The following is a 23,741-nucleotide window of genomic DNA, read 5'->3' on the forward strand; positions in this document are numbered from 1 at the left end:
ACGCTTCATCGACAGCATCATTAACCATCATCCTTTCTTCTTATCTGTTACAGAAATGTCCTGCTGTGCAATGGCAGCCGGCTCTTGTCGCAGCGTTTGCTCTAAGGTGCGTATGTTTATCCATACTTTCTATATATTACTACATGTACTGTGTGTGTTTGTTTCTTAAAAAAGCTTCGTTCAGAAGAGTAGTACGATACCTAGAGGCTCATTAATTACTATCATTGTTTTTATTATTATTTTATCTAGTGTGCAAAATTTGACTTCTGACGCCTGCACACAATGTGCAAGGTGCCTGTTTCCGAAACCATGTCTGAGGTAATGCTTTTTTGGCGCACAAGCACACTCGCACTCATCACTTTGCGCACAGATATCGGCACAAAAAGCTACACTCAAAGTTCAAACCCTCGCACCTGATTATCAAAAAGTAGCATAAGAATATACGGTGAATCTATACCGAAGTCACCTGATTGTTGCAAAATATACTATTAGCTAGTTTCTCCTGATGTTTTTAAATTTTCTCGTGTTGCGTGAAATGAAAAAAAAAATTCCAGGTGCCCAAGCTTTAAAGATTTGCTGACAGAGCACCCATTTAAATAAGCACGAGCTTTTTATACGTCCGACTTATTTAGAGGCACAAAAAGTAAAACTGTCCAAACACAGTTTCTGAATGTATGCGGAATGATAAATGGCATTACACGTATCGCGTACATTAACACGAAAGTGGACTAGTCACCATCATCCTTGAGAGATAAGTGGTGCGGCTACGTTCCCGTTAGTGATGATGCGTGCGTAGAACGAGTGCAGTTGTGGTACACACAGAAAGAATACACACAAAGTGTATATAAACCTTATTGGTTTTTTTTTGTACCTCGACTACTATGGATATAGTGCACCTTTATATGACATGGGTTTTCGTAGAGGATTGTTAAAAAGATGTTGTTGGCTTTGGTTCCAGTGATCCCCTATTTTTTTTTTTTTTTTTTTTTTTTTTCGACGAGCAAGAATTTTGAGATGAGAGTTTGCCTCTTGGAACGATAAAAATATTTCAGTAGACGCATGTCATGCAGGCGTGTTTTGCTTTGGAGGAATCTAATATCTCGTATTCATTGAAACAACACTTCCCGGATTCTTCACACTCGTTTGACATATTTTTTTATTTACATTAGAAGCCCAGACATGGCATTTAAATTTTTACATGTTTAGAAAATGCATCAGAAAACCTTTTTCGAACTGTTAACGCTAGCTGTGGTGAGTCAAAAAAATTCACAAAACACACTTAAAATGTGTGTGGCTGACGTAACAGTCATTTCTTGCGCAATTCTTTAAATAGCTTCATTACTTAACGAGCCTATGGTTTTATTATGGAATACATAAAATCATCGAAAGCTCCATTATGGTGTCAAAATATACCTTCCTGATTAATCGGTAAAAAGTATGTAGTTGGGCAGAGTACCCCCAAAAACGAATAATCAACCTTAATATCATTCGGTTACAATAATCTTGTAATCATTGCATCAGACGAAAAATCTACAAAATCTTATACATTACTCGTATATGAGAAAATCTCTGAGAAAGTTATGAGATAGTGTGAACCCAAATTAGAAATGCTCAATTTTACCTGCCATACCTCACATACATAAATATAATCCCACACCCTGCTGGGATGGAAGGTTATTTTCTTCAACTGGACGTAGTCCTACAGACCACCCTTTTATCAATTATAATTAAACGAATGGAGTTGCATTTTGTACTGAATTCAATTTTTTTTAACGTGACCACTCTTCTTCAAAATTTCTTTTCTGCGATGAACAGAAAGGTACGTTGCAGCGCAAACTACATTGTCCCGACGAAGCTGAAGATAACAACCACCCACAGGATGTGATACATAACTTTTTCCTCTTTCTATCTCTCATGAATTTTGCAGATTTTTTTTTTTTTCGCAGAATGCATATATGTGTGTGAGAGTGTAACTGTGTACTACAAAGTTCAAAGAAGTTCATGCCACAGGATAAGTACAAGATCTTTATTATTGTATTCCGCTCTGAGAGTACCCTCGCGGTAAGTTACCGTCTCTTAGGTGCGTAATGTGAATGTAAATGATCATTTAGTTGAGTCTGCTTTTTGGGGGTAACTTTTTACATAAGTTAGACGATTTGTAATGTGCTAGACGTGTTGAGAAATAAACAAAATGATAATTGCTTACGCCATTTTTGTGTTAATAATGATGTCCCTTTCTTGCACTTTTATGATCAAAGATCAAAGAAAATTTCATCCTAATGGCCTTCTTTAAATTCCTTGATGGGCTTAAATCGTTATTCCGACTAATAAAAAAGCATTCCTCGGTTAAAATTTGAAATGTTTGTGCTGTTTACAAGCTCTACCTTAACCTGTTCATTAATGTAAATATCTTTAGTAAATGTATTGAGAGAGAAAATAAATTGCAGTTAATAATTTATTATTATTTGTTTTGTAATCAACGTATTTGGAAAGTCAATTTTCAATTAAAATTATTGTTTTCAATGTCCATTTTAATGGGATTAATTTTAATAAATTTGCTTCGTTGTACGTGTGAAAATTATTCAAACGAAGCCAGAAGTTTTTTATTTAAATTTTTAAGCAGCTACAAACAGTGAGTGGGTGTTAAGTGATTCAAAGACATAATTAAACAAGACCCATTTAAAAACAATCAGTTTCTATAAAAGCCTAAAATACCCGTATGAAAAAATTGTTGAACATTAAATACTAACACTCAAAGCTATTATCAGTAAATATTTTTAATCAATGAGTTTGGAAATAAAATAACTATTTTAGATGGAAATTTTTTTTGTTAAGCTTCAATTTTCTGTAACATTCAGCCCCTACAAAACTTCTTGAAACTTTTCTTTAATGTTTCAATCTAATGTATTCATATGATTTGAAGAAATTTATATAAATAATAATTTTCATATTAATGATAATATTTGATTACAATTCTTTTTTTGGACTCAACATTTTTTGACATTGATACTTACGTGCAGCTAAAAAGTTTTTTTTTTAAATATCTAAAAATGACGTTACTAAATAACATACACGCCAAACCATTCGATCCATTGACAAAAGAAAAGTCATGGCATCACCAATTTTTATCAGCACACCCTCTCCCTTGATTAAAAAAACTTAGAAATCTCAGTGGATTTAGGTACTTTAGGAGAAGAAAAAATCCAAGAGGTAATAGAACCCACGACGGAATGCGTCTACGACCGCGCGTGCGAGCCCTTTAAGCTCTTCTTTTACCAACAGTAACCGCACACTAGCATATACAGACCTTTCATTAGCCTAACGAAGAGAAAGAGCCTGCCCGACTCTGTCTCTGCTGTTTATTTTTCGCCAACTCATCGTTTTATTCGGGCGAAATAGACTCTGCTCTTTGCGCGCGCTTTTATGCTCGTGCAAAGTCTTTGCGATCTCCTTTGATGTTCGTCACCGCTAGTACTTATATATACCTACACCCCTTACTGCGGTGCAATTGACTGATCGGCAGAGAAAAGGGGCTTTAGAGCTTTTCAGGACTGCTCGTCACTTTCTACGTGTGGGTTTAAGTATGCGTTTTCATAATACACATTTTTTGTACAAGTGTGCTGGAAAATAAGACTGAGATTAAATTGAGCGTGGGGTTCCAAATTTGGATCGTTTGATGTTGTAAGCGATTCTTTAACGAATACCTGTTATTATTTTTCCAAAATTAAACGAATAAATTAGCAAGTGACAGAAACGGCGTTGGCTCAGTAGTAATAGCGTGCCTGTTACTGATACTACGCTGTTCTAAGGGTCCTGGGTTCGATTCCCGCTGAATGCAGATTTTTTCACAAATTTATTTCATCGGGAAAAGTTCGAAAAAGAAAAAATTAGACAGCGTAAAACGATTTTTTGGCAATTTGGAAACGGTTTTCTACGATTAAATCACTAAAAAATCTCTTTACAGAAAAACTTACTCTACAAAAAAATTTTATTTCAATGAGGTCTACAATTTTCGTACTTAACATTTTGTTGTAAAATTTGAATTAATTTCTGTAAGTAACAGGCAAAAAACATATTTTTCGCTGTTTTTGTATGCATTTGCATTATAAAGCATCTGCATTGTGATTTAGAGCAAAATGTATGATACAAAAAAGTTGTATTTTAACGAGATATACAAGATACAGACTCTGTCTCCAAATCCAGACGTGTAGAATGTACGTAAAAAAAGTTATCTATGAAAAACTGGTTTTTTTGTCTCAAAACGCTACACTAAAAATACTGTGGAAATTGTTCCTGTCGATGGAAGTTGCCTTAATCTAAGCCATCAGCTAAGACGTTCAACCTAAAACTACTAACAAATTTTGAGCCTACATTTGGATAATAATTACTTGAGTTAGTCGAAAAACTTAATAATGTACATACATATTTCCATTTTTACATCATGTGACCAACTCACAGTCAGATTACCCCCATACTAGGTTCAAATTTTGTGTTACATTGAAAATAGACGATTTTTAAGTGGTTACACTTTTTGCTTCGACAAAATGGCTTTTCCATACATTGGTTGTGCTTAACAAGACAAGAAATTTATTTTTTCTCATTTTGAAGTTGAAAAGCTTTAAAATACGGTCAATGCGTAAGTTTTTCTTTTTAATTCGCATTTTTTTACAGACAAAAATAAAAAATTTTCATATACTTAGTAATTTTTTTAAGGTCAGGTATTATTGCGGAAAATCAGTGTGACTTTAAAAAAAAATTTATTACAAACAACAATCTTTATTGTGAAATTCGAAAAAAAGGTATGTTTTTATTTGGGATCTGAGAAAAATGCATCGAAAAACTTAAAAAGATATTAAGAAATAACCCTCATTTCATTTCCACAAGTTATTCCATGTTCCGGAAGATATGTAAAAATAAAAATGTTCCTACTAAAGGTATTTCAATTACAAAATTACTCACAGTAAGAATTTTTTTTTTTTTAAGTTCTAATTTGCATTGAAATAATAGGCCTTCATGAACTTCTATTTTACCAACGAATTAGTTTTCGTAAATACAGTGTTTGTTGTCAGGATGCTAAAAATTCAAAATCGCATCATGTAACAATGAAGATATCAGTTCACTAACGCGCAAGGTTGCGAATAAAGGGTTATTGAAAATATCAGTATAAAAATCTTAATTAGAATTATGATAACATATCGGAATGCTTAATTTGAAACAAAATGTACCATCGCAAGCAAAAAAATAACAAATAATGAAAAAGAGTCACACTAGATGATAAAAAGCATGTGCATATCAAATGTCAGCGTATATACTCGATGGTTTAATGAACTGGTCCATAAATCAGTCTTGCACTTATGCAATGAGAAATGTATGGCATAAAGCTCAATCCAGAGGGTGCCTGGACTTGCCAGTCCTGTTTTATGGGTGTATTAGTACATCCATGTGTCTCTCTATACGCATCCGTGTCCCATTGTCTTTTCATTTGGTCTGTCGTTGCTATGTTGTGTTTTTGTGGCTATCTATTCGATTCCCGGTTGGGGCACTCAGATTTTTTCTGATGGTCTTTTCCGGAACCCAATTCACCACACCAACATCAGGATTAAGAATGAGTTTTAAGATCCAACCCACAGTTTTCAATACAATGTAATTTAATAATGTTATATTATGTAGTTATAAAAGCCTTTAAGGAGGCTTGGGCGATTTTGAATTAAATGCTGGCTAGGTCTGAAATTCAGAGATTATATAGATAAAGTTTGCTAGATTTTTTTAGGAAAACAAAATAGGTAGGTCAACACATTTATTTTCGAGAAAATCGCTTGTGAAAATTCGTCATTTTAACACGCAACCTTACGGAACCCGAAATCCAATAGACTACCGTACCGCAATAAAAAGCTGTGGGCCCACACATTAAATTGGTACATGTACTTGAAAGTGTAAAGAATCTATTATGTAAAAAAAATAATAGGATCAACACGTTAAATTTTGAGAAAATAGCGAGGAAAACATCGAACATGAGAATTGTTTTGTTCAGGTGCTGTAAGTGCGCACGCGCTGTACATTCATAAACATACAAGCATGAAAATTTAAGTCTAACACAAGTATAGATATATAATAGCAGATGAGAGCAAGAGAGTACAGTGTTGTCAGCTTTATCGTGGCAGGGCCGTCATCATTACACAAGGTACCTCGGGAAAACTAATAAATTTTTTAATATCGATTTTTCCAATGACTTTTCCGCGTATTATTGCTATTTTGCTCACACATGTGTATAATCAAAATGATTATAAACAAAATATTACAAAGAATCATTTGTATGACAAGTACCCCACAGGGGTCCCTCAATAGATACGACACCAAACGCCCAAGCCTCCTTAAGGACTTAATAAGGCTTTCAAATAAATGCACTACTTTGTGACTATCTATAGATATGGAGCGCGCGGTGGCTCAGTCGGCTAGGTCGTGGATTGGCACGCGGGAGACCGTGGTTCGATTCCTGGCCAGTGCGACTTTTCGGGCAAGTGCCTCTGTGATTTTTCACATGTGCTTTTTCACCACGCAATGCTCCTCGAGGAGGGTTTAGGCAACCTTCTCGCAGCAAAAATTGCCTAATTCCCCCTATCCCCCTCCTGTATTGGGAGGCCTCCCATCCTTCTTCCCTTCCTTCTTCCAAGTGCTAAGTGCCCATAGTAGTGCCCTCATCAAAGGAGCCGGACGTAGAGCACTATAATGTAAAAAAAAAAAATCTATAGATATTATATACATACTTACATGTACACGTACGAACACACTCAGAAAATGCATACGTACATCCGAATATATCCATGAATCTATGAATTAGGAATCAGGACTGGCACGTTAGCAGGTACCTACGTACTGGCGCCCTCTGAATTAAGCTTTACACCATAAACGACCATACATACATTCCTTGTTATTTTACTTATATCTATTGGTTTTCTAAATACCCAATCAACACTCCCACAAAATCTACAAATTATATTTGAGCAGCAGCAGAAGTGTTACGATGAATCACCTCAAGAATGCAAACAAAATCTAAAATACTAATCAAACATGTACGTATTGAAATACAAACATGTACAAAAAAAAAACAAAATATACCAAACACACCTAAATCACCAGAACCGCTGAAACTGTCAATCAGTCTCCTCCTATTTACACAAACAGCGTTAAGTAGATGTCTCACAAGTTTTCCCCTTACTCGTCAAAAAAAAAAAAAAAAAGCCCTTTTCTCTTCCATTACCCTTGAAAAACATCACAACCCGGAAATACAAGCTCAAAAACCGGAACAAAAAAGAAAAAAAACGCTAAACGGCTGCGTCAATAAGTAATCTGCTGACGAGCTTATTTCAAGCTTCAAGTGTCACGACCATCGAGATCATCTCCCATCGCGCCAATTACGAAAAACACCTCGGCCACAAAGGCCTCCTTTCATCGCTCTTCCTCTTCAGCTTTGACTCCAAAGTGAGGGAGAAACGAAAAAACAAAGAGTAGGTGTGACGCATGCTTATACAAAAAAAAGTATGTGTACGTGTGTCATAAGTAGTTGAGAAAAAAGAAAAAAAAAGAGATAAAACAGAAAAAAATGTCAAGAGAGAGAGAGAGAGAAAAAGAGAGATGGAGAAGGAGGGTCAACAAAGACTGACTCTATTTTCGTATACCTTTTGATGCTGGCAGAACATTTCACGTGTAATATATACCTATGTGAACATATATAGGTACACGCACACGCGTGTCCCCCCCGTGTCACATGAGCTTGCACGATATCACTCGGAAAATCGTCTATTTTTACATTTTCACATGTTGCCTTGCGGCTGCAAATACAATAACAGATCCCCAAAGACTCTGCGGTCCTTTCATTCCACCACGTTGTTTTTATTTTGAATGGGGGGGGGGGCTTAAAGGCTCGTTCGTTCTATTAGCCAGGCGCACTTCAAAGGTTGTTTTTTCATCGCGATACGCTGCTTTTCCGCTTACCTCTTTGATATATATTTTGCGCACGTATTTTTAAGTATAATGATCTCGAGGGTAAAAACCTTGATAACTGCACGAAATTGAATAGTTTTTTTTTATTTCGATTGATGTAGCCCCATAATCCTTCCTAAAAAAAAAATAAATTATCTAAATCAGGATAGTTATAGTTGAAATAGTATAAATTATAGGTACAACATTAAAAATGTATGGTGCTGGAATGGTAAAAATTACTAACCTTACCTACAATTTTTTTTGAGGTAAGTAAATTTTATTAACTAGACTTTTAAAATTCACTTATTTTTACCGTTCCAGCACTATAATTTTTACTATTGTTACTATAATTTTCACTGTTCCCAAATCAATTTTAATTGATCAAACAGTAATTGTCTTCGATTATGGGCATCATAGATCCTGTTAACTATGCAGCACAGTAATTTTTACTGGAATTTCTCAATAATTATTATAATTATTGAGTACCTTGTATTTTTGTTATTGATTTGACTGAACCACCCAGTGATTTTGTTAGTATTACTACATCAGTTTTATTAACAAATTGTGGATATAATTTGTATCCTTTTACTTAATTTATAACATTAAAAAAAGTGAAAAAATTTTTTTTATTGATTACTGCTTTGGATATTACATAAGTAACGAGTTATAAAAAAAAATATTTCTGTTACTTTATGATTAATATTTGATTACAACATGCCCTAATTATACTTTTAAAAAAAAACTTACGTTATTTTTATGTATAAAATTTTTAGCTAATTATTTGTTGTATACCGTTTCGTCCAATTGTATGCATTCATCATGATAGCCTAGCATCAATTCACTTCCCAGAAAGAGCCCGGTGATTTTGGTTAAAATAGGAATTAAGATACAATTCGTGGTAATAATTAAAAGTATCACATATTTGTTACCCTACGAAAATATATACCACTTTCTAAAATTTTGCAAATTGTTATAAAGATTTATTTAACTGATCCTGTAACAATAAAAACCCTGAGAATGTCCCAACCAATTTGATGTTGAAAAAAAAAAGAAAAAAAAGAAAATTTCTTACACCACTGAATTTGTTGTGCCAGAGATTAATATTCTATAGTATTTATTTCCAAAGAAAAAGCATCCGAAAACATAAAAATCAATCATCGTCTATTGTACTTATGCGCATATAAAAGTACATTTATATATGCATCTATGAGTACATACATACATTTAGATAGTTCCACGACTCCGTGTCTGTGTAACACGTATTTGTTATGTAGGAGGGTTATTTAGTTGGGGGTTCGTGGAATGAGGTATACACTTTAGGAATGGCCGATGAGACGCGAGACCTATCATGTATGTACACAATGTCGTTCGGCTGCGGCTCCTCTCTTTTTTTTTTCTCTGGCGCAGGATGTAAGTATGCGCACGGGTACCTCAAACGCATAGCTAATGAGCCAGCTACAACTGCTCTCGCTGCAAAGGGGAACAAGGGGGGATCAATTCCTACATTTTAAGGAATCATTCCCTTTTTGTTTTACTTTTACTCTTGTATTATGGTCTTGCTTGAGTTGAATTTGAATTTCAATCGAGGTGCAGGCTTGTATACGAAATTCTGCAGAAATTATATGTACAGGTCACTGTGGTTCGAGGTATCGGTGTTGCAATTTACATTCATGAGAGATTTTCAAACTGTTGATTGACAAAGAATGTTTGTTTATTCAACGAATCAAAGGAAGCAAAGTTAAAGCTTTGATGGAATTAAAGTATCCACTATCATCGCAAATCATAAATTTTTTTTGTCAATAATATTCTACAATAGGTGATGCAAAACTTTGAATTTTTTGCAATTGAAGCTGTTTTATTCCTTATGAAATACTATAGATACACTCATTTTAGTGTTATTACAAAATACAAGTGCGAGTTGGAACAATCAACTAATACTGTTATATATTTTACTTTTCAGCTGTCATTGGTGTCTTTGGGATCAGATCCATACGCAAGAGATAATGCAACTAGAGTTTTCTCTGAGTTTTGCTCCGCAGAACTGGTGAGCGTTTCAGTTATCTTACCTAAATGTGTTTTCAAAATAATTTTTCCACACATCTATGACGCCAAAATGTAACACTCTTATTTAAATTATTCAAAATTCGATTCAACAAAGTCGTTGAATACGAAAGAAATAAAGGAAAGTAACTATTAATAAATTAATGATTTCTTTGTATACTCTAAGTTAAGACAAAATTATATCAGTCAAAACATAATTGTGTTTACGCGCTCTTAATGTAATCTAAAATGCAGCTAGAGAATAGACCCCTTAACTTTTTCGAGACAAAGAAATTTTGAAAATCTCAAATGAAAAACGTGAAAATTAAAGAAAAAAGTTTTTCTCTTTTGATGTAGATAAATACATTAGTTGATAATTATCTTCAAAAAAAATCTCATAATATGATCAAACAAACATTAAGTTACAACTTCTTAAACGTTTAAATTCCAAGTCTTATCAGAAGGATGTAAGTTTAATTACACACAATTATGTAAGCTTAACAATTTTATGCTGGAAATGATTAGATCCAATAGTAACAATAATTTTTTAAAGTTAACAATTTACGTTTACTAATTATATTTTATACTGCTATAGAGAACTTATTATAACAGTGTTCTTGTAAGAACTGTTTTTACTGAGTAAAAATAGTAATTTATAAATCCTGTAATTATTTCATACAGAAGCAATTTTTGTAAGTAATGTAACTAATATGACAACCACTGCAGCAACTTGGAGAAACATTTTGAAAATTAAATTATAAAATTTTTTGATTAAAAAAACGAAATTCTAAAGTGATCGATAGGTACCTTGAAAAGTATAGATCAAATATTTGTAAAAAACATTATTACAAAACGTTACCGTATTGGCTTGCAGCTCCTGTACTAATTGCATGGAAGATATATAAATATTTACTTACAACATAACTTTTCACGCAGCTCAGTGGCTTTTCACAATACCACTTGCAGAAACCGTTTAAAAAAATGATATGCAACTTTGTATAGCTCTCCATGAGAACTTGTACTTTAGTACTGTACCTTTAAAATTTGTACTTTCAACAATTTAAAACACAGTTTTATAATAAAAGCGTGGATAACCTATGCTGTCCCTGAGAAATTTATTTTTTAAAAACAAGTTTACTATTAACACTATACGACTAAGACTGGAAAAAGAAAGGTGTCTTCAAATGTATTTCGTAACTTTTTCATACTTATTAATGCTATTTTATTGAGAACTTACGGATAACGCTATAGATATCATCGATAGATATCTCTATGAATTCTTTATTACAGTCTTGTAGGCCCCCCACTCCCAATACAATACTATTAAACTTCCATAAATTAATAAAAATCATCTTTTTTGATTGAAAATATCTAATGTTTTGACGTTAATATCTTTTTGGATTCATCTTCTTTTTGGCTTAAAAAAGTTTTTACAAGTATGTTGAAAAAAAAATTTTTTACTACCATTTTTCAATGAACGACAAAAGAGAGTCCATATATTGAACCAATAAATGCTTTAATAAAACTGTAAAAAAAAAACTCGAATAAGATACATCTCAACGACCGTCGATTGGTGTACATGGTGAGACGATATAAATCGTCTTACTCCTTTCCATAACTTCTGTTGTATTATATGAAGTTCCGTCTTATTTCATTGTATGCAATGGTATTTTTAAATTATGAATGATTTTTTTGTCTTACTTACGCAGGTGGAATTCTGGACTTGCGTCAACACAACCATCGAAGGTAAGAAAATCGATCTTTTCGCTCCTATCGACATGCAATTCAAAAAGTGAGAGTTTTAAAAATCTCGAAATGAATCCTAAATGTAATCCGATAATAAATTAGTTATTTATAATAAAAAAGTATCAATTCCTTTTTAGAATGACATAAACAATACCCCATCTACTAGTATTACCCTCCCGAAACTCTGTAATACAAAAGTATTAGTAAATAGCTTATGCGTTATCGAAAAGGTGTTTTTTACTTCTCAGTGAATCCTGAAACTTATATAACTTATTAACGGAAAGCCACAGTGGATTAATAATATTATCGAGAGGGGGTAAATCCTACATCCGGAAATCCTACATGAGCATGCATATTCTACACAAGCAATTTAAACATTCCGTTATTTAACATTTGATGATTCTACACAAGTAAAAGTGCGATGTAGAACAATAGATACGTCGAAAGTATCTACATTTTGACATGTTTAATGGGTGGAAAAAATTTTTTACTTATGGAGAACCAAGCGATGTAGAAAGTCAGCCAAACAATCGTATGTTTAACTTATCAGCTGTTCTACATGCTACTTATAAATCTTTATTTCGATCCAAATTGTTTTTTACAAATTTTTTTTTTACACATGTCAACAATTCAACATTATTTTTTTTAATATGTGAATAAATTTATAAAAATGTTGAATATCATCATTCAATTCAACATATGCTCTTTCAGCACGTTTTTTTCATACATAGTACTTCATTTGATGATACTTATTCAACATGTGTTTCATCCTTTATACCCGCTTTTCACATTTCTACATTCGCATATTCATCATTTAGCATATTATTAAACATACTCTCTTTCTCCATAATATTTGTACTCCATGTTTTAAGTACTTGTGTCGAACTTCTGTCAGGCTTAATATATTATGCAGAATACATTTGCGTCGAATAAAATTATGTTGAATAATTATTTGTGTATGTAGAATATATTATGCGTAACCATGATTATGTAGAATAATTTTTTTTCTAGTGAAATTTCGCACGATGTTGAATTGTGCATGTTTAATAATTTTATGCCGAATATTTCTATTTTTCGCTGTGTAGAACTAGCCCTACCTGCAACATGTTGAACTGCTTATATGATGTTGAATCATACAATCAAGATGTCTGTATGTAAAATATATGCCATGATAAATTTTGTTAAATAACAATACGTATAACGTTCTTATAAAAATTATATTTTTCAAATAGTTGTTGCTAAGCGTTGGTAACCGTACTATTTCATAATGTAAAATGTCAATTTAATGTCAGAACGCTTCTTTAAGTAACTATTAATTTATGTAAAAATATTTTTGTAATTTTTGTATCTCAATAAAAGACCGTCATCGTAAAACTTGTTTAATGCTTAAAATGGATTTTAAACTTACGACGAAGTTTTCAAATTTTCCTAATACAAGTCTCAAAATGCTTGCAATGTGCGAACAGAAACACGCAACTATATTTACAGATTTTTAGTTCAGATACTTAATAATCAAACTTGAACTACTCTATCTTGTTAAAAAATTGATGAATATGATAATTTACATCATATAATTACTAAATCATCACATCAAGCTGAAACTAGCAGCCAAATCTTTGTTGGAACCATTAAGCATCATTTGGTTAAGAGTTATATATATTTTAAACATATTATTTAGCAATTTTCGAAGCATTATTGTAAGCAAACATTTATTTGTAACTATTTCTGTAATATTTAGACGCTTTAAGTTGTATCTTGTGTTAAAAAAGAGACAATAAAACTCTTGTTGGACCGAATAACCAACGTTTGGTGGAAAGATATATTCATTTGATCACAAATAATGTATTTTTAGCAGTTTTTAAAGCATTGTTGAAGAGGAATCTGTTTTATAATTTTACTGCGTGTATAGGACCAATTCAGTTGTGTTAAATACTGAAAGAATAACTATGTAAACTTGGTTCAATGCACCAATCATATTATTAAAAAAGTTATGAATACATTTTAGCGAAAAAGCTCTACTTATAAATATTTATTGTAAATGAAAAAAAAATGAGGAATTTTTGTGCCAATGAATTGGCAGCAGTTTTTTTTACGTTATTTTTAACGATTTACTATAATCATTGAAAGAGAGAGAATCTAAGCACTGTTAAATCTACCAAACATTAAAATATTTTTATTTTTGTGAAACATCCTTCTTTTAAGCTTTTTTTGACAATAAGTAACAATATACCGTAATAACATATAAGCTGTAATTCAACTACTGAAGTATTGTTTAGGATTGAAAAGTAAGAGAATCACCCCATTTAAATCTTAAAATTTTAATACACAAAAAAAATTTGTTTGTTGTTTTTTATTTACTAGACAGATCAGGTGCGCTTCGCGCACTCATTAATATTTTCTAATGATACATATTTCCATGAGTAGTTTTTAAATTTACAAATAGTATTGACTGTTTGATCATTTAATTATTTCCATTTAGCTGTACGTCTATTTTTATCTTACTAAAAACATACTTCACCTATACGTTATAATGTTATTACTATTCTTCATATCTTACATTTCACTTATTGTCCAAACCAAGGATAATTTAATGAAGTTGTAATTTTAATTACATTTCGTAAATAAAAAGAATTATTCTAGTCATGACTCCCGAATTGTATATTTTTACAAAACCCGCGAATGTCAATTAGAATTATAACCACGTGATCTTAGCTTGAACCAATCACAAACCGAATAAAAGGTTTCATTCGAAATTATTCTCCTTTTTAAGATAGAATAGTACAGCAGCTAGCTCTAGTGGGTAGTTTCAGCTTCATGGAAGGGCCAGAGAGGATAAAAGGTCCATTTTGGAAAGTTGAAATAAGTTTCTGTTAAGGGAGTTCTATCCCTCGCTAAAGTACAAACTGCGTGCGTATGCTGTGCATACGACTGTTTGATGTGTTGTCTGCCTTTCTCACGCTCACGCGAAAACATAACCTTCAATAGTTTTCAGTCAGCTTATAAATTTATTTTGTATTGGGTAAACATCCTCGCTACTTTTTCAAAATCAAAAAATAATTGTTAGATATTTTTTGATCGTCGAGAATTTTTTCGTTCGAATTGCAATGTTAATTAATAAGTTATAAGTAATAAAAGCCAGTAAAACTGTGATTTCCTATAAGGTTACATGTTAAGTTTTTTCAATACATAAATATTTGTTTCTTGCTTCTGAAGCAACCCCATGTCCTAAAAATTTAACTAAGTCATTTTTTGGCTATTTATTATCCTTCCCTAAAGTTTTAGCTTCATTGCGATGTTAATTCTATCTGGTTTAGGACTTCCTTAAAGTTCTGCTCTCTATGTGTTAGTTATTATTAAATATCTGTTTAAAAATTCTGAAAATTTATTGACGTGGTCGTGAGTTTAAATTTTGTTAGAAGTACGTAATATGTTTTAATGACTAAGGTTCTTAATAACTGATGATTACAATAAATTGTTAAAATGGTAACAAAAATTTGCATTTTTTGATAATACTTACGTTATGCTGACGTTATCAAAAATGTTTGATAAGTTTGTATTTTCTTCGAGACATCTTCTTATACACTCAGCCTTAAACATCTTTTTTTGTACAAAGTCAAAATCTGGGTGACAAATATTATGAGCAGTTCTTTCTAGAATGTGGTTGTTTTCATCAATTTTAAGCATTCCTATACAGTACGTAGTAGAACGACTTGAACACCGAAAGATATTTATGTTATTGCTATCAATGTGATATTCATATCCTTCATAGTAGTACTTAAACGAATTTTGTCGTTTGCCTGGCAGTTGAATGATGTTTGCCTTTATAATAAAGTTACTTTTTATGTAATGCCGATTTTATATAAAAATTTTAATATTTCCTAATAACTCACCACTTCTCTATCCATTTTGTTATTGTTACAATAAACTGTATAACGATATTAACTTGTAGTAAAAATCGGGAAGCAGGTTATGTCAAATAATACAAGTTACAATGAAAAGCGATAAGGACTTGTAAAAAATTCATTTTAAACAGAAGATGTCTATAATCAAATACGATAGCAATTAGAAATAATATTTTTCAAAGAGCACAACTCTGATTTTGTACACAATTTGTAGAATCTATAGAACTTTGCATCGTCTAATATTTATACAGTGATACATACAGGAGTAAAAAATTTTAAACAATCATTTAATTTGTAAAAGATTTTTTGAAATAGACACACATTTATACACATAATACGTGAAAATCCAGTTAGGAACTTACCAATACATTATGTAAAATATCTCTCAACAAATCTTGATGTAGTTGGATTGAGGATACAGGAAAGGATACTAGAAATAAATATCTTAAAATCACTTTATTAAAAACTGTTAAAACATGTTTCTGTTTCATTCTTATCAAAAAACAAATAAAATAAAAATTGGATTACTTTATAAATATTCGTAGGTTATCATAGTATTGAGTTTAAGAGTTTTTTTTAATTAAAAATGCACGCAGACCTGCTAAATATACGTTTACAGAGATTTTTCTATTAGCTTAGCTAAAATAATTTTGAGCTGTTACAATTGCATAGTTAACTTATAAAATTTTTTAAGTAATCAGTATCTATAACCATGAGTAAAACAAATTAGCAAGTATGTATAGAAAAATAGCTACTGCAAAGACTTGAAATCAGGCTTAATTTACTCGCAATCTCACCTACTATGAGAGAAAAATCATAAATGTAGGTTTTCCCTTTTTTCGTAATTTACATGTTAAAATTAGATTTATATAGATTATGTGTATACATATATATATATATATATATATATACTAGCAGCCCCCCGTCTCGGCTTCGCCCGAGACTTACTAAATAAAACACCGTAGTGTGTTGACATGTAATGTGAAACATTTTTAGTTAGAAAATTTTACACATATTCCCGATACATCTCAGAACAAAAATCTTCTTATTAAAAAGATATTTTTTCGGAATCCATGTAGTTTATTTGGTCAAATAATAAGGTGTACAAATTGAAAAAAATAATTATGCTGAAAAGTACCATGCGTTCTTTATGCCATAAAATAATCGATGGCTATAAGAAGTTGTTGATTTGGTTTCTTCTGTGTAATTCACGAAAAGGGCTATTTTTTAAAGCTGTTAAGATTTTAAACCCCCAAAAAATTTATATTAAAAAAAAATTTTTTTTCTCATCTCACAACTTTATTACCAAAGCAACAAAGTCCTGGACCTTAAACCCTACATTTTTGTTGCCACAAAAACACAAATACATTTTCTACTCATTAAAAAATCTGAAGTAGGATCTTTAAAGATTTCAGAGATTGCTGTGAGGGTACAATGAAAAGCTGATCTCTCACGTAATGGACTCTTAAGTTGACGATTTTGACGCTGCTGTTTCAATCTCGATAAATTTTCTGCGTCAGTTTCTTGACGCCTCAAATTGTATTCATTAGATACATTTGAAGTTTTCTTTCCAATATACCCTTTTGCGACTATTGGCATGCTTACGACTTTTATGACCCCTAAAGGCTATTTTCAGTCAACTTTGTTAATTTTAATACATTTGTTGGCAAGGTAGTTCGACGTCCGATGGCCCTAAAAAAGACCGGTGAGCTTCTTAAGTTAACTCTTTCTTGACTGCAGTTAACAGCAATTGTGACTGCCTGGATACCTCAGGGTGATCTTCTCTGGCTTGCTGTTGAAGACCCAGACTGATCGGGAGAAAAATTACAAAGTCCGAAGCTTTGGGGCTAGTTGTAGTGCTCTTTCCCAACGTCTCCCGGTATAACGTCGAAGACGTTGGTGTCTAAAGCACCTTTTTTATTTGCAGATTCAGTTGTTTTGATGATCTTAGATAGGGAGATTGGTTAGTAATACTTGTCCAGTGGAGGCTGCCCCGTTGGCTCAAGTTTTTTTCCTTTATAGCTGTTATAGGTTTGCCCAGCGCAGACCTTGGAGAGGATCAGTGATTCCTGGTTGAATTCTTAGAGTCGAGAGGGTAATATAGGGTCGTCGGTCACCGGGTTTTCCAGCCTTGCGAAGCACAACTCCGCAAGTGACGTCTGCTAGTGAATGGCTGACTTGGTTTAATAGTGCCCGTCTTTAGTTAATATAGTCTTTTAGTCGACGAATCGCTTCCGGAAATGGTAATAAAAATGTATTTGTTGGCAAGGTAGTTTACACTTAGGTGGATGCTAAAAAGAACCGATGAAATTGATGGTTAAGTAGGGAACGTAAATACTTATAATGGCCCTAAAAAGCGCCAGTGGTGAAACTTCCAGGCTATTCTTATTCCTGATGATGAAGAGCTGGCTACGGTTGCTTGATTCTTACCCTGGGAGTCTCGATATACGGAGACTGTGATAAAGGGAGGTACGCTGCTGACCAAAGAATATCTCGTCTCGGGTCGTTCCCCGGATAACCAACCGCTCAATTGCTCATCTTTAGACGGGAACATGTGGGTACGCGCGTTGGGGACGCGACGACCAAGAAGGCAGCCGTTGTGGCTGCCCATGCCCCTCAGAGCTCAGAGCTGTTTTCTTCCCTTGCTTACATTCGTAGCCACAAACTCTCTAACTGCACCAGGTGGGATGGTGTAACTCCCTCACAACTTTGATGGGTTGGAGCAGATTGTGCTCCGGCTAGATATGTCTCCTGGTATTGTGGCAGAGACGGCATCGGTTGGAAATAATTTTTTTTTTTTGATCGCACTCGTCGAGATTCGGGGTGAAGGGACACTTAGGCCCCTTCCCTTGAGAAGGGTGTCGTCCGTAACCGGGATACCCAGCTGCAGGACTATCACCAGCGTTCTCTGAACAGCTTGTTGAGCTGCCGTAGCTCGACTATACAGCTATCGATACGCTCCGGCCTATTATAACCACACTTATTTAATTATGTTGCAGGTAGCTTCGATTTTATGTCGACGCCACCTAGCGGATTTTACTGAACTAAAGTGAAAAGCTGGCGTATTTTTGCAAAACTTTGAGCTCATTTATTGCTATTGTTATTAAATTTTTTAAGATAAAAACTATACTAAAACCATCTAGGAAGTGTCATGAATCAGTGTGCAAAATTTCAGCAAAATCGGTTCAGTAGTTTTCGCGGTTAGCGATTACAACGGTTTTAACGACTTTGCTTTATATATTAGTAAGATATATATATTAACAGCATGTTAATCGCGGAAAAATGGTGTCACCTCCATTGAAATCCATATTCATGATTTTTCTGTTATAGTACATCACGTTGCGACAAAAGAAAAAAAATTATTTTAACAATTAAAAATACGTTTGAAGTGTTTCTCTATTTTGGTCCTTAAAACATACCAGTTTTCGTAGAATGACTAATACATATTAATAAATACATGAAATATACCATCAGTAATCAATAATCAATACATATGTGCGTAACTATAAAACAAAAATGTACACAAACTCTACATACGAAAATGCATTGCAAAATTTTTCACAATTTTTTTTATCATAGAAAGCCAGTAATACAGGCTCACGATTTTTTCAATTAAATTTCTTAATAATAATAAAAAGTATTTTCTTTATCAAAAGTTAATTTTTTTTCACTAAAAATCCAAAAAACATAACATGTCCCTGTAACGAATAAAAAAAAATGCTTTAAAAATTAAAAAAAAAACTCCAGCCCTCGTTTGTATCAGGCCAAGATGTATTTTGTTTTTCGTAGTATGACTCATAGACAAATGTATATAATTTTTAATCGATAACCGATATATAAGTATGTGGGTATGAAACAAAAATGCACAAATTTTACAGAAGTTAAGTATATTGCAAAAATCGTTTTAAATTCCGACATCTTACTAATATATAAAGCAAATTCGCTAAAACTGTTGTAATCGCTAACCGCGAAAACTACTGAACCGATTTAGCTGAAATTTTGCACACTGATTCGTGATGCTTCCTAAATGGTTTTAGTATAGTTTTTATCTTAAAAAATTAAATAACAATAGCAATAAATGAGCTGAAAGTTTTGCATAAATACGCCAGATTTTCACTTTAGTTCAGTAAAATCCGCTAGGTAGCGTCGACATAAAATCAAGGCTACCTGCAACAGAATTAAATAAGTGTGGTTATAATAGGCCAGAGCGTCTCGGTAACTGATGCAGTCGTGCTTCGGCAGTTAAACGAGCTGCATAGACAATGGAGATTATAGTCCTACAGCTGGATATCCCAGTTACGGACGACACTCTTCTCTAAGGGGAAAGGGACCTACCTACGTTTCCATTCACCCTGAATCTCGACGAGTGCGATCGAAAAAAAAGTCATTCCAACCGATGACGTCTCCAGCATAATACCAGGAGACATATCTAGCCAGAGCACAATCTGTACCAACTCTTCAGAGTTGTGTGGCAGCCCCACCATCCCGCCTGGTACAGTCAGAGAATTTTTGGCTACAAATGTAAGCCAGGGAAAACAGCTCTGAGGAGCACGGGCAGCCACAACGGCTACCTTCTTAGTCGCCGCGTCCCCAACGCGCTTACGCACATGTTCATATCTAACGATGAGCGGTTGGTTATTCGGGGAACGACCCGAAGACGAGATATCCTTGAACAGCAGCGTTACCTCCCTCCATCACAGTCTCCGTACATAGAGACTCCCAGGGTAAGAATCAAGCTACCCGTAGCCAGCTCTTCATCATCGGGAATAACGAATAGCTGGAAGTTTCACCACTGGCACTTTTTAGGGCCATTATAAGTATTTACGTTCCCTACTTAACCATCAATTTCTTCGGTTCTTTTTAAGATCCACCTAAGTTTAAACTACCTTGCCAACAAATACATTTTTATTACCATTTCCGGAAGCGATTCGTCGACTAAAAGACATTAACTAAAGACGGGCACTATTAAACCAAGTCAGCCATTCACTAGCATACGTCACCTGCGGAGTTGTTCTTCGCAAGGCTGGAAAACCCGGTGACCAACGACCCTATACTACCCTCTCGACTCTAAGCATTCAACCAGGAATCACTGATCCTCTCCAAGGTTTGCGCTGGGCAAACCTATAACAGCTATGAAGGAAAAAAAACTTGAGCCAACGGGACAGCCTCCACTGGACAAGTATTACTAACCAATCTCTCCATCTAAGATCACCAAAACAACTGAATCTGGAAATAAAAAAGGTGCTTTAGACACCAACGTCTTCGACGTATACCGGAAGACGTTGGGAAAGAGCACTACAACTAGCTCCAAAGCTTCGGACTTAGTAATTTTTCTCCCGATCAGTCTGGGTCTTCAACAGCAAGCCAGAGAAGATCACCCTGAGGTATCCAGCCAGTCACAATTGCTGTTAACTGCAGTCAAGAAAGAGTTGACTTAAGAAGCTCACTGGTCTTTTTTAGGGCCATCGGACGTCGAACTACCTTGCCAACAAAAATATTAGAACTTAAGAAAGTTGACAGAAAACAGCCTTTAGAGGTCACAAAAATTTTAAGCATGCCAAAAGTCGCAAGAGGGTGAATTAGAAGAAAAACTTCAAATGTATCTAATAAATACAATTTTACTTAGGCGTCAAGAAACTGACGCAGAAAATTTATCGAGATTGAAACAGCAGCGTCAAAATCGACAAATAAAGAATCCATTACGTGAGAGATCAGCTTTTCATTGTACCCTCACAGCAATCTCTGAAATCTTTAAAGATCCTACTTCAGATTTTTAAATAAGTAGAAAATGTATTTGTGTTTTTGTGGCAATAAAAAATGTAGGGTTTAAGGTCCAAGACTTTGTTGCTCTGGTAATAAAGTTGTGAGATAAGAGAAAAAAAATTTTTTTTTAATATAAATTTTTTGGGAGTTTAAAATCTTAACAGCTTTAAAAACTAGCCCTTTTCGTGAATTACACGGGAGAAACTGTAAATCAACGGCTCCTTATGGCCACCGATTATTTTATGGCATAAAGAACGCACGGTACTTTTCAGCATAATTATTGTTTTGAATTTTCACACGTTAATACTTAACCAAATAAACTATATGGATTCCAAAAAAATATGTTTTTAATAAGAAAATTTTTGTTCTGAGATGTGTCAGGAATAAGTGTAAAATTTCTAACTGAAAACGTTCCACATTGCATGTCAATACACTACGGTGTTTTATTTAGTAAGTCTCGGGCGAAGCCGAGACGGGGGGCTGCTAGTCATAAATAACCAGTACTACAAACTTGCGAATTTATCAATTTAGTCGATCTTAAATCTAAACTACAAATCTGTAATGATAAAAAATGTCATTTATTTTTGTAAAATGCTTGCTTATTGACGTGGAAGGTAATTGGTAAAAATAAGCCCTGTAATACATACTCAAGAATTTGTAAATTCAGTCTCCCCCGCCAAAAAAAAAAAAAAACTAAGAAACCGTAATACTGACTAATGACATGTAGCTCCCCTAACCGTACGCTTATCAACTTCAAAGGTGGTAAGTGAAAATAATGTTCCATATTTTGTAGAATGGAATGATAAAATTAAAAAAAATAGTTAATATCAACTCACATTTTGTGAAAAATGCTTATAGCAGTCAAGATCCTTATTGCAGATTGAAATACGTAGTTAAGTTATCAACTTGTTTATGTACACACCAAACATCAAAAAGTTTCCTTTACTTGAAAGAGTATCTAAAATAATGAGGATGGATTCGAATACATAAATAATATATGATAAAAATTGGTGTATGGAATAAGCGATGAACTTACATTTAATTTATAACATTTTTCTGAACACGTATGTACTGTTTTGCAGAAAACACTCATATTGAAACATTGAACAGAATTTTTTTGGAATTACAATGCACTAGTGAAAGGAACAAGGCCACCTAATCAACAACAATCCATGCACTTGCAGATTACAAATTCAACAACATATTTTTGAATCTGAAAAAAAGGAGGAAAATTTGTATGAAACATTATGTTTTAATTTGGTCTGTAACTTAAACGAATGATAACTGGTCGCTTGAAATTTCTTCCAATATACAGCAACTTTTTTTTTTAAATGTTGAAACGATAGTAAACTTACTAGGAACTAATAAATAAAACGTGTTGGCACGAGTGAGAACCATTAAAAAAGAAAGAACTTACAAGATTTTTAAAAAAGTAAAGGGGCCTATTATTTATGCAGCTATAGCTTCCTTTTTTTTATTCTATCAAAAAAATAAATGATAATAAAAAGGTTAAATTGCGTACGCTAATCACTGATGCACTAGATCGAATAGTCATACACGCACAAAATAAAATAAAAAAAGTTTAAAGAAAATAAATTTAGGTACTTATAACGATCAATTATCTAGTATAACATGTTTGAATCCATGGCTCACTGCTGTTGAGAACGTAACTAATATCGCCCATGGAATCAAATTTCTGCTTGCATGCTATTTTACACTCACTCGCGCACACAGATTTGCAAAACATGAAAAATATAGGTACAAAAAATACAACACCTCTAGACGAACAAGCCAATGCAGCTAACAAAATCCGTCCAGGATAAATTGATGCGTGGTGACAATCGTCTAGAGGAAAATTTTCATGTAACACCAAGAAAGAAAGTTGCTAGTTGACAGTCGCAGGAAAATAACGATGATCGATTAGGCCAAACATCTGAGCATCATAGAAAATTATTTTTGATGCCCTAACTGTACGAGATTGACGCTATCGATAGTCGACACCTAGTCAACAGCACAGTTCAGTTCGATTGGAACAAAATTCAAAAGTTTTAGTTTAAAAAATTTCAAAGCCCATTAACCCAAGCCCTATAATCCAATTATTTTTGGTAACCCTAAAGTATATAGCCCTAGATACGTTTAACATGATGCAATTTATCACGAATCATTTACCTCTTCAGTTATTAAATTAATAGGTTAATATGGTAATAATTACTAATATCAGTGCTAATCACCAGGCAAACCAGGGCGTTTGCTAATCTCGTTATTATTTGATTAAGCATTACATTGTATAACACAAGCTCTAATTGCAAG

The 23,741-nt window shown here is 33.4% G+C and overlaps 1 protein-coding gene across 1 annotated transcript in view; it reads left to right on the plus strand.

Moving 5' to 3' along the window:
• The window catches only part of Reck (reversion-inducing-cysteine-rich protein with kazal motifs), a 101,809-nt gene that overhangs the window by 19,535 nt on the left and 58,533 nt on the right, over positions 1 to 23,741 (plus strand). The window contains exons 2-4 of the mRNA XM_089597305.1: positions 54 to 106; positions 9,941 to 10,024; positions 11,730 to 11,766. Coding sequence (XP_089453431.1) covers positions 56 to 106; positions 9,941 to 10,024; positions 11,730 to 11,766 — 172 coding nt within the window. The 5' untranslated portion in view covers positions 54 to 55. The remainder of the gene's footprint in view (positions 1 to 53; positions 107 to 9,940; positions 10,025 to 11,729; positions 11,767 to 23,741) is intronic.

This window comes from Copidosoma floridanum, unplaced genomic scaffold (assembly GCF_036245765.1).
Source record: "Copidosoma floridanum isolate Cflo_tuat_1 unplaced genomic scaffold, Cflo_Japanese_pri ptg000032l, whole genome shotgun sequence".
Classification (NCBI taxonomy): Eukaryota; Metazoa; Arthropoda; class Insecta; order Hymenoptera; family Encyrtidae; genus Copidosoma; species Copidosoma floridanum.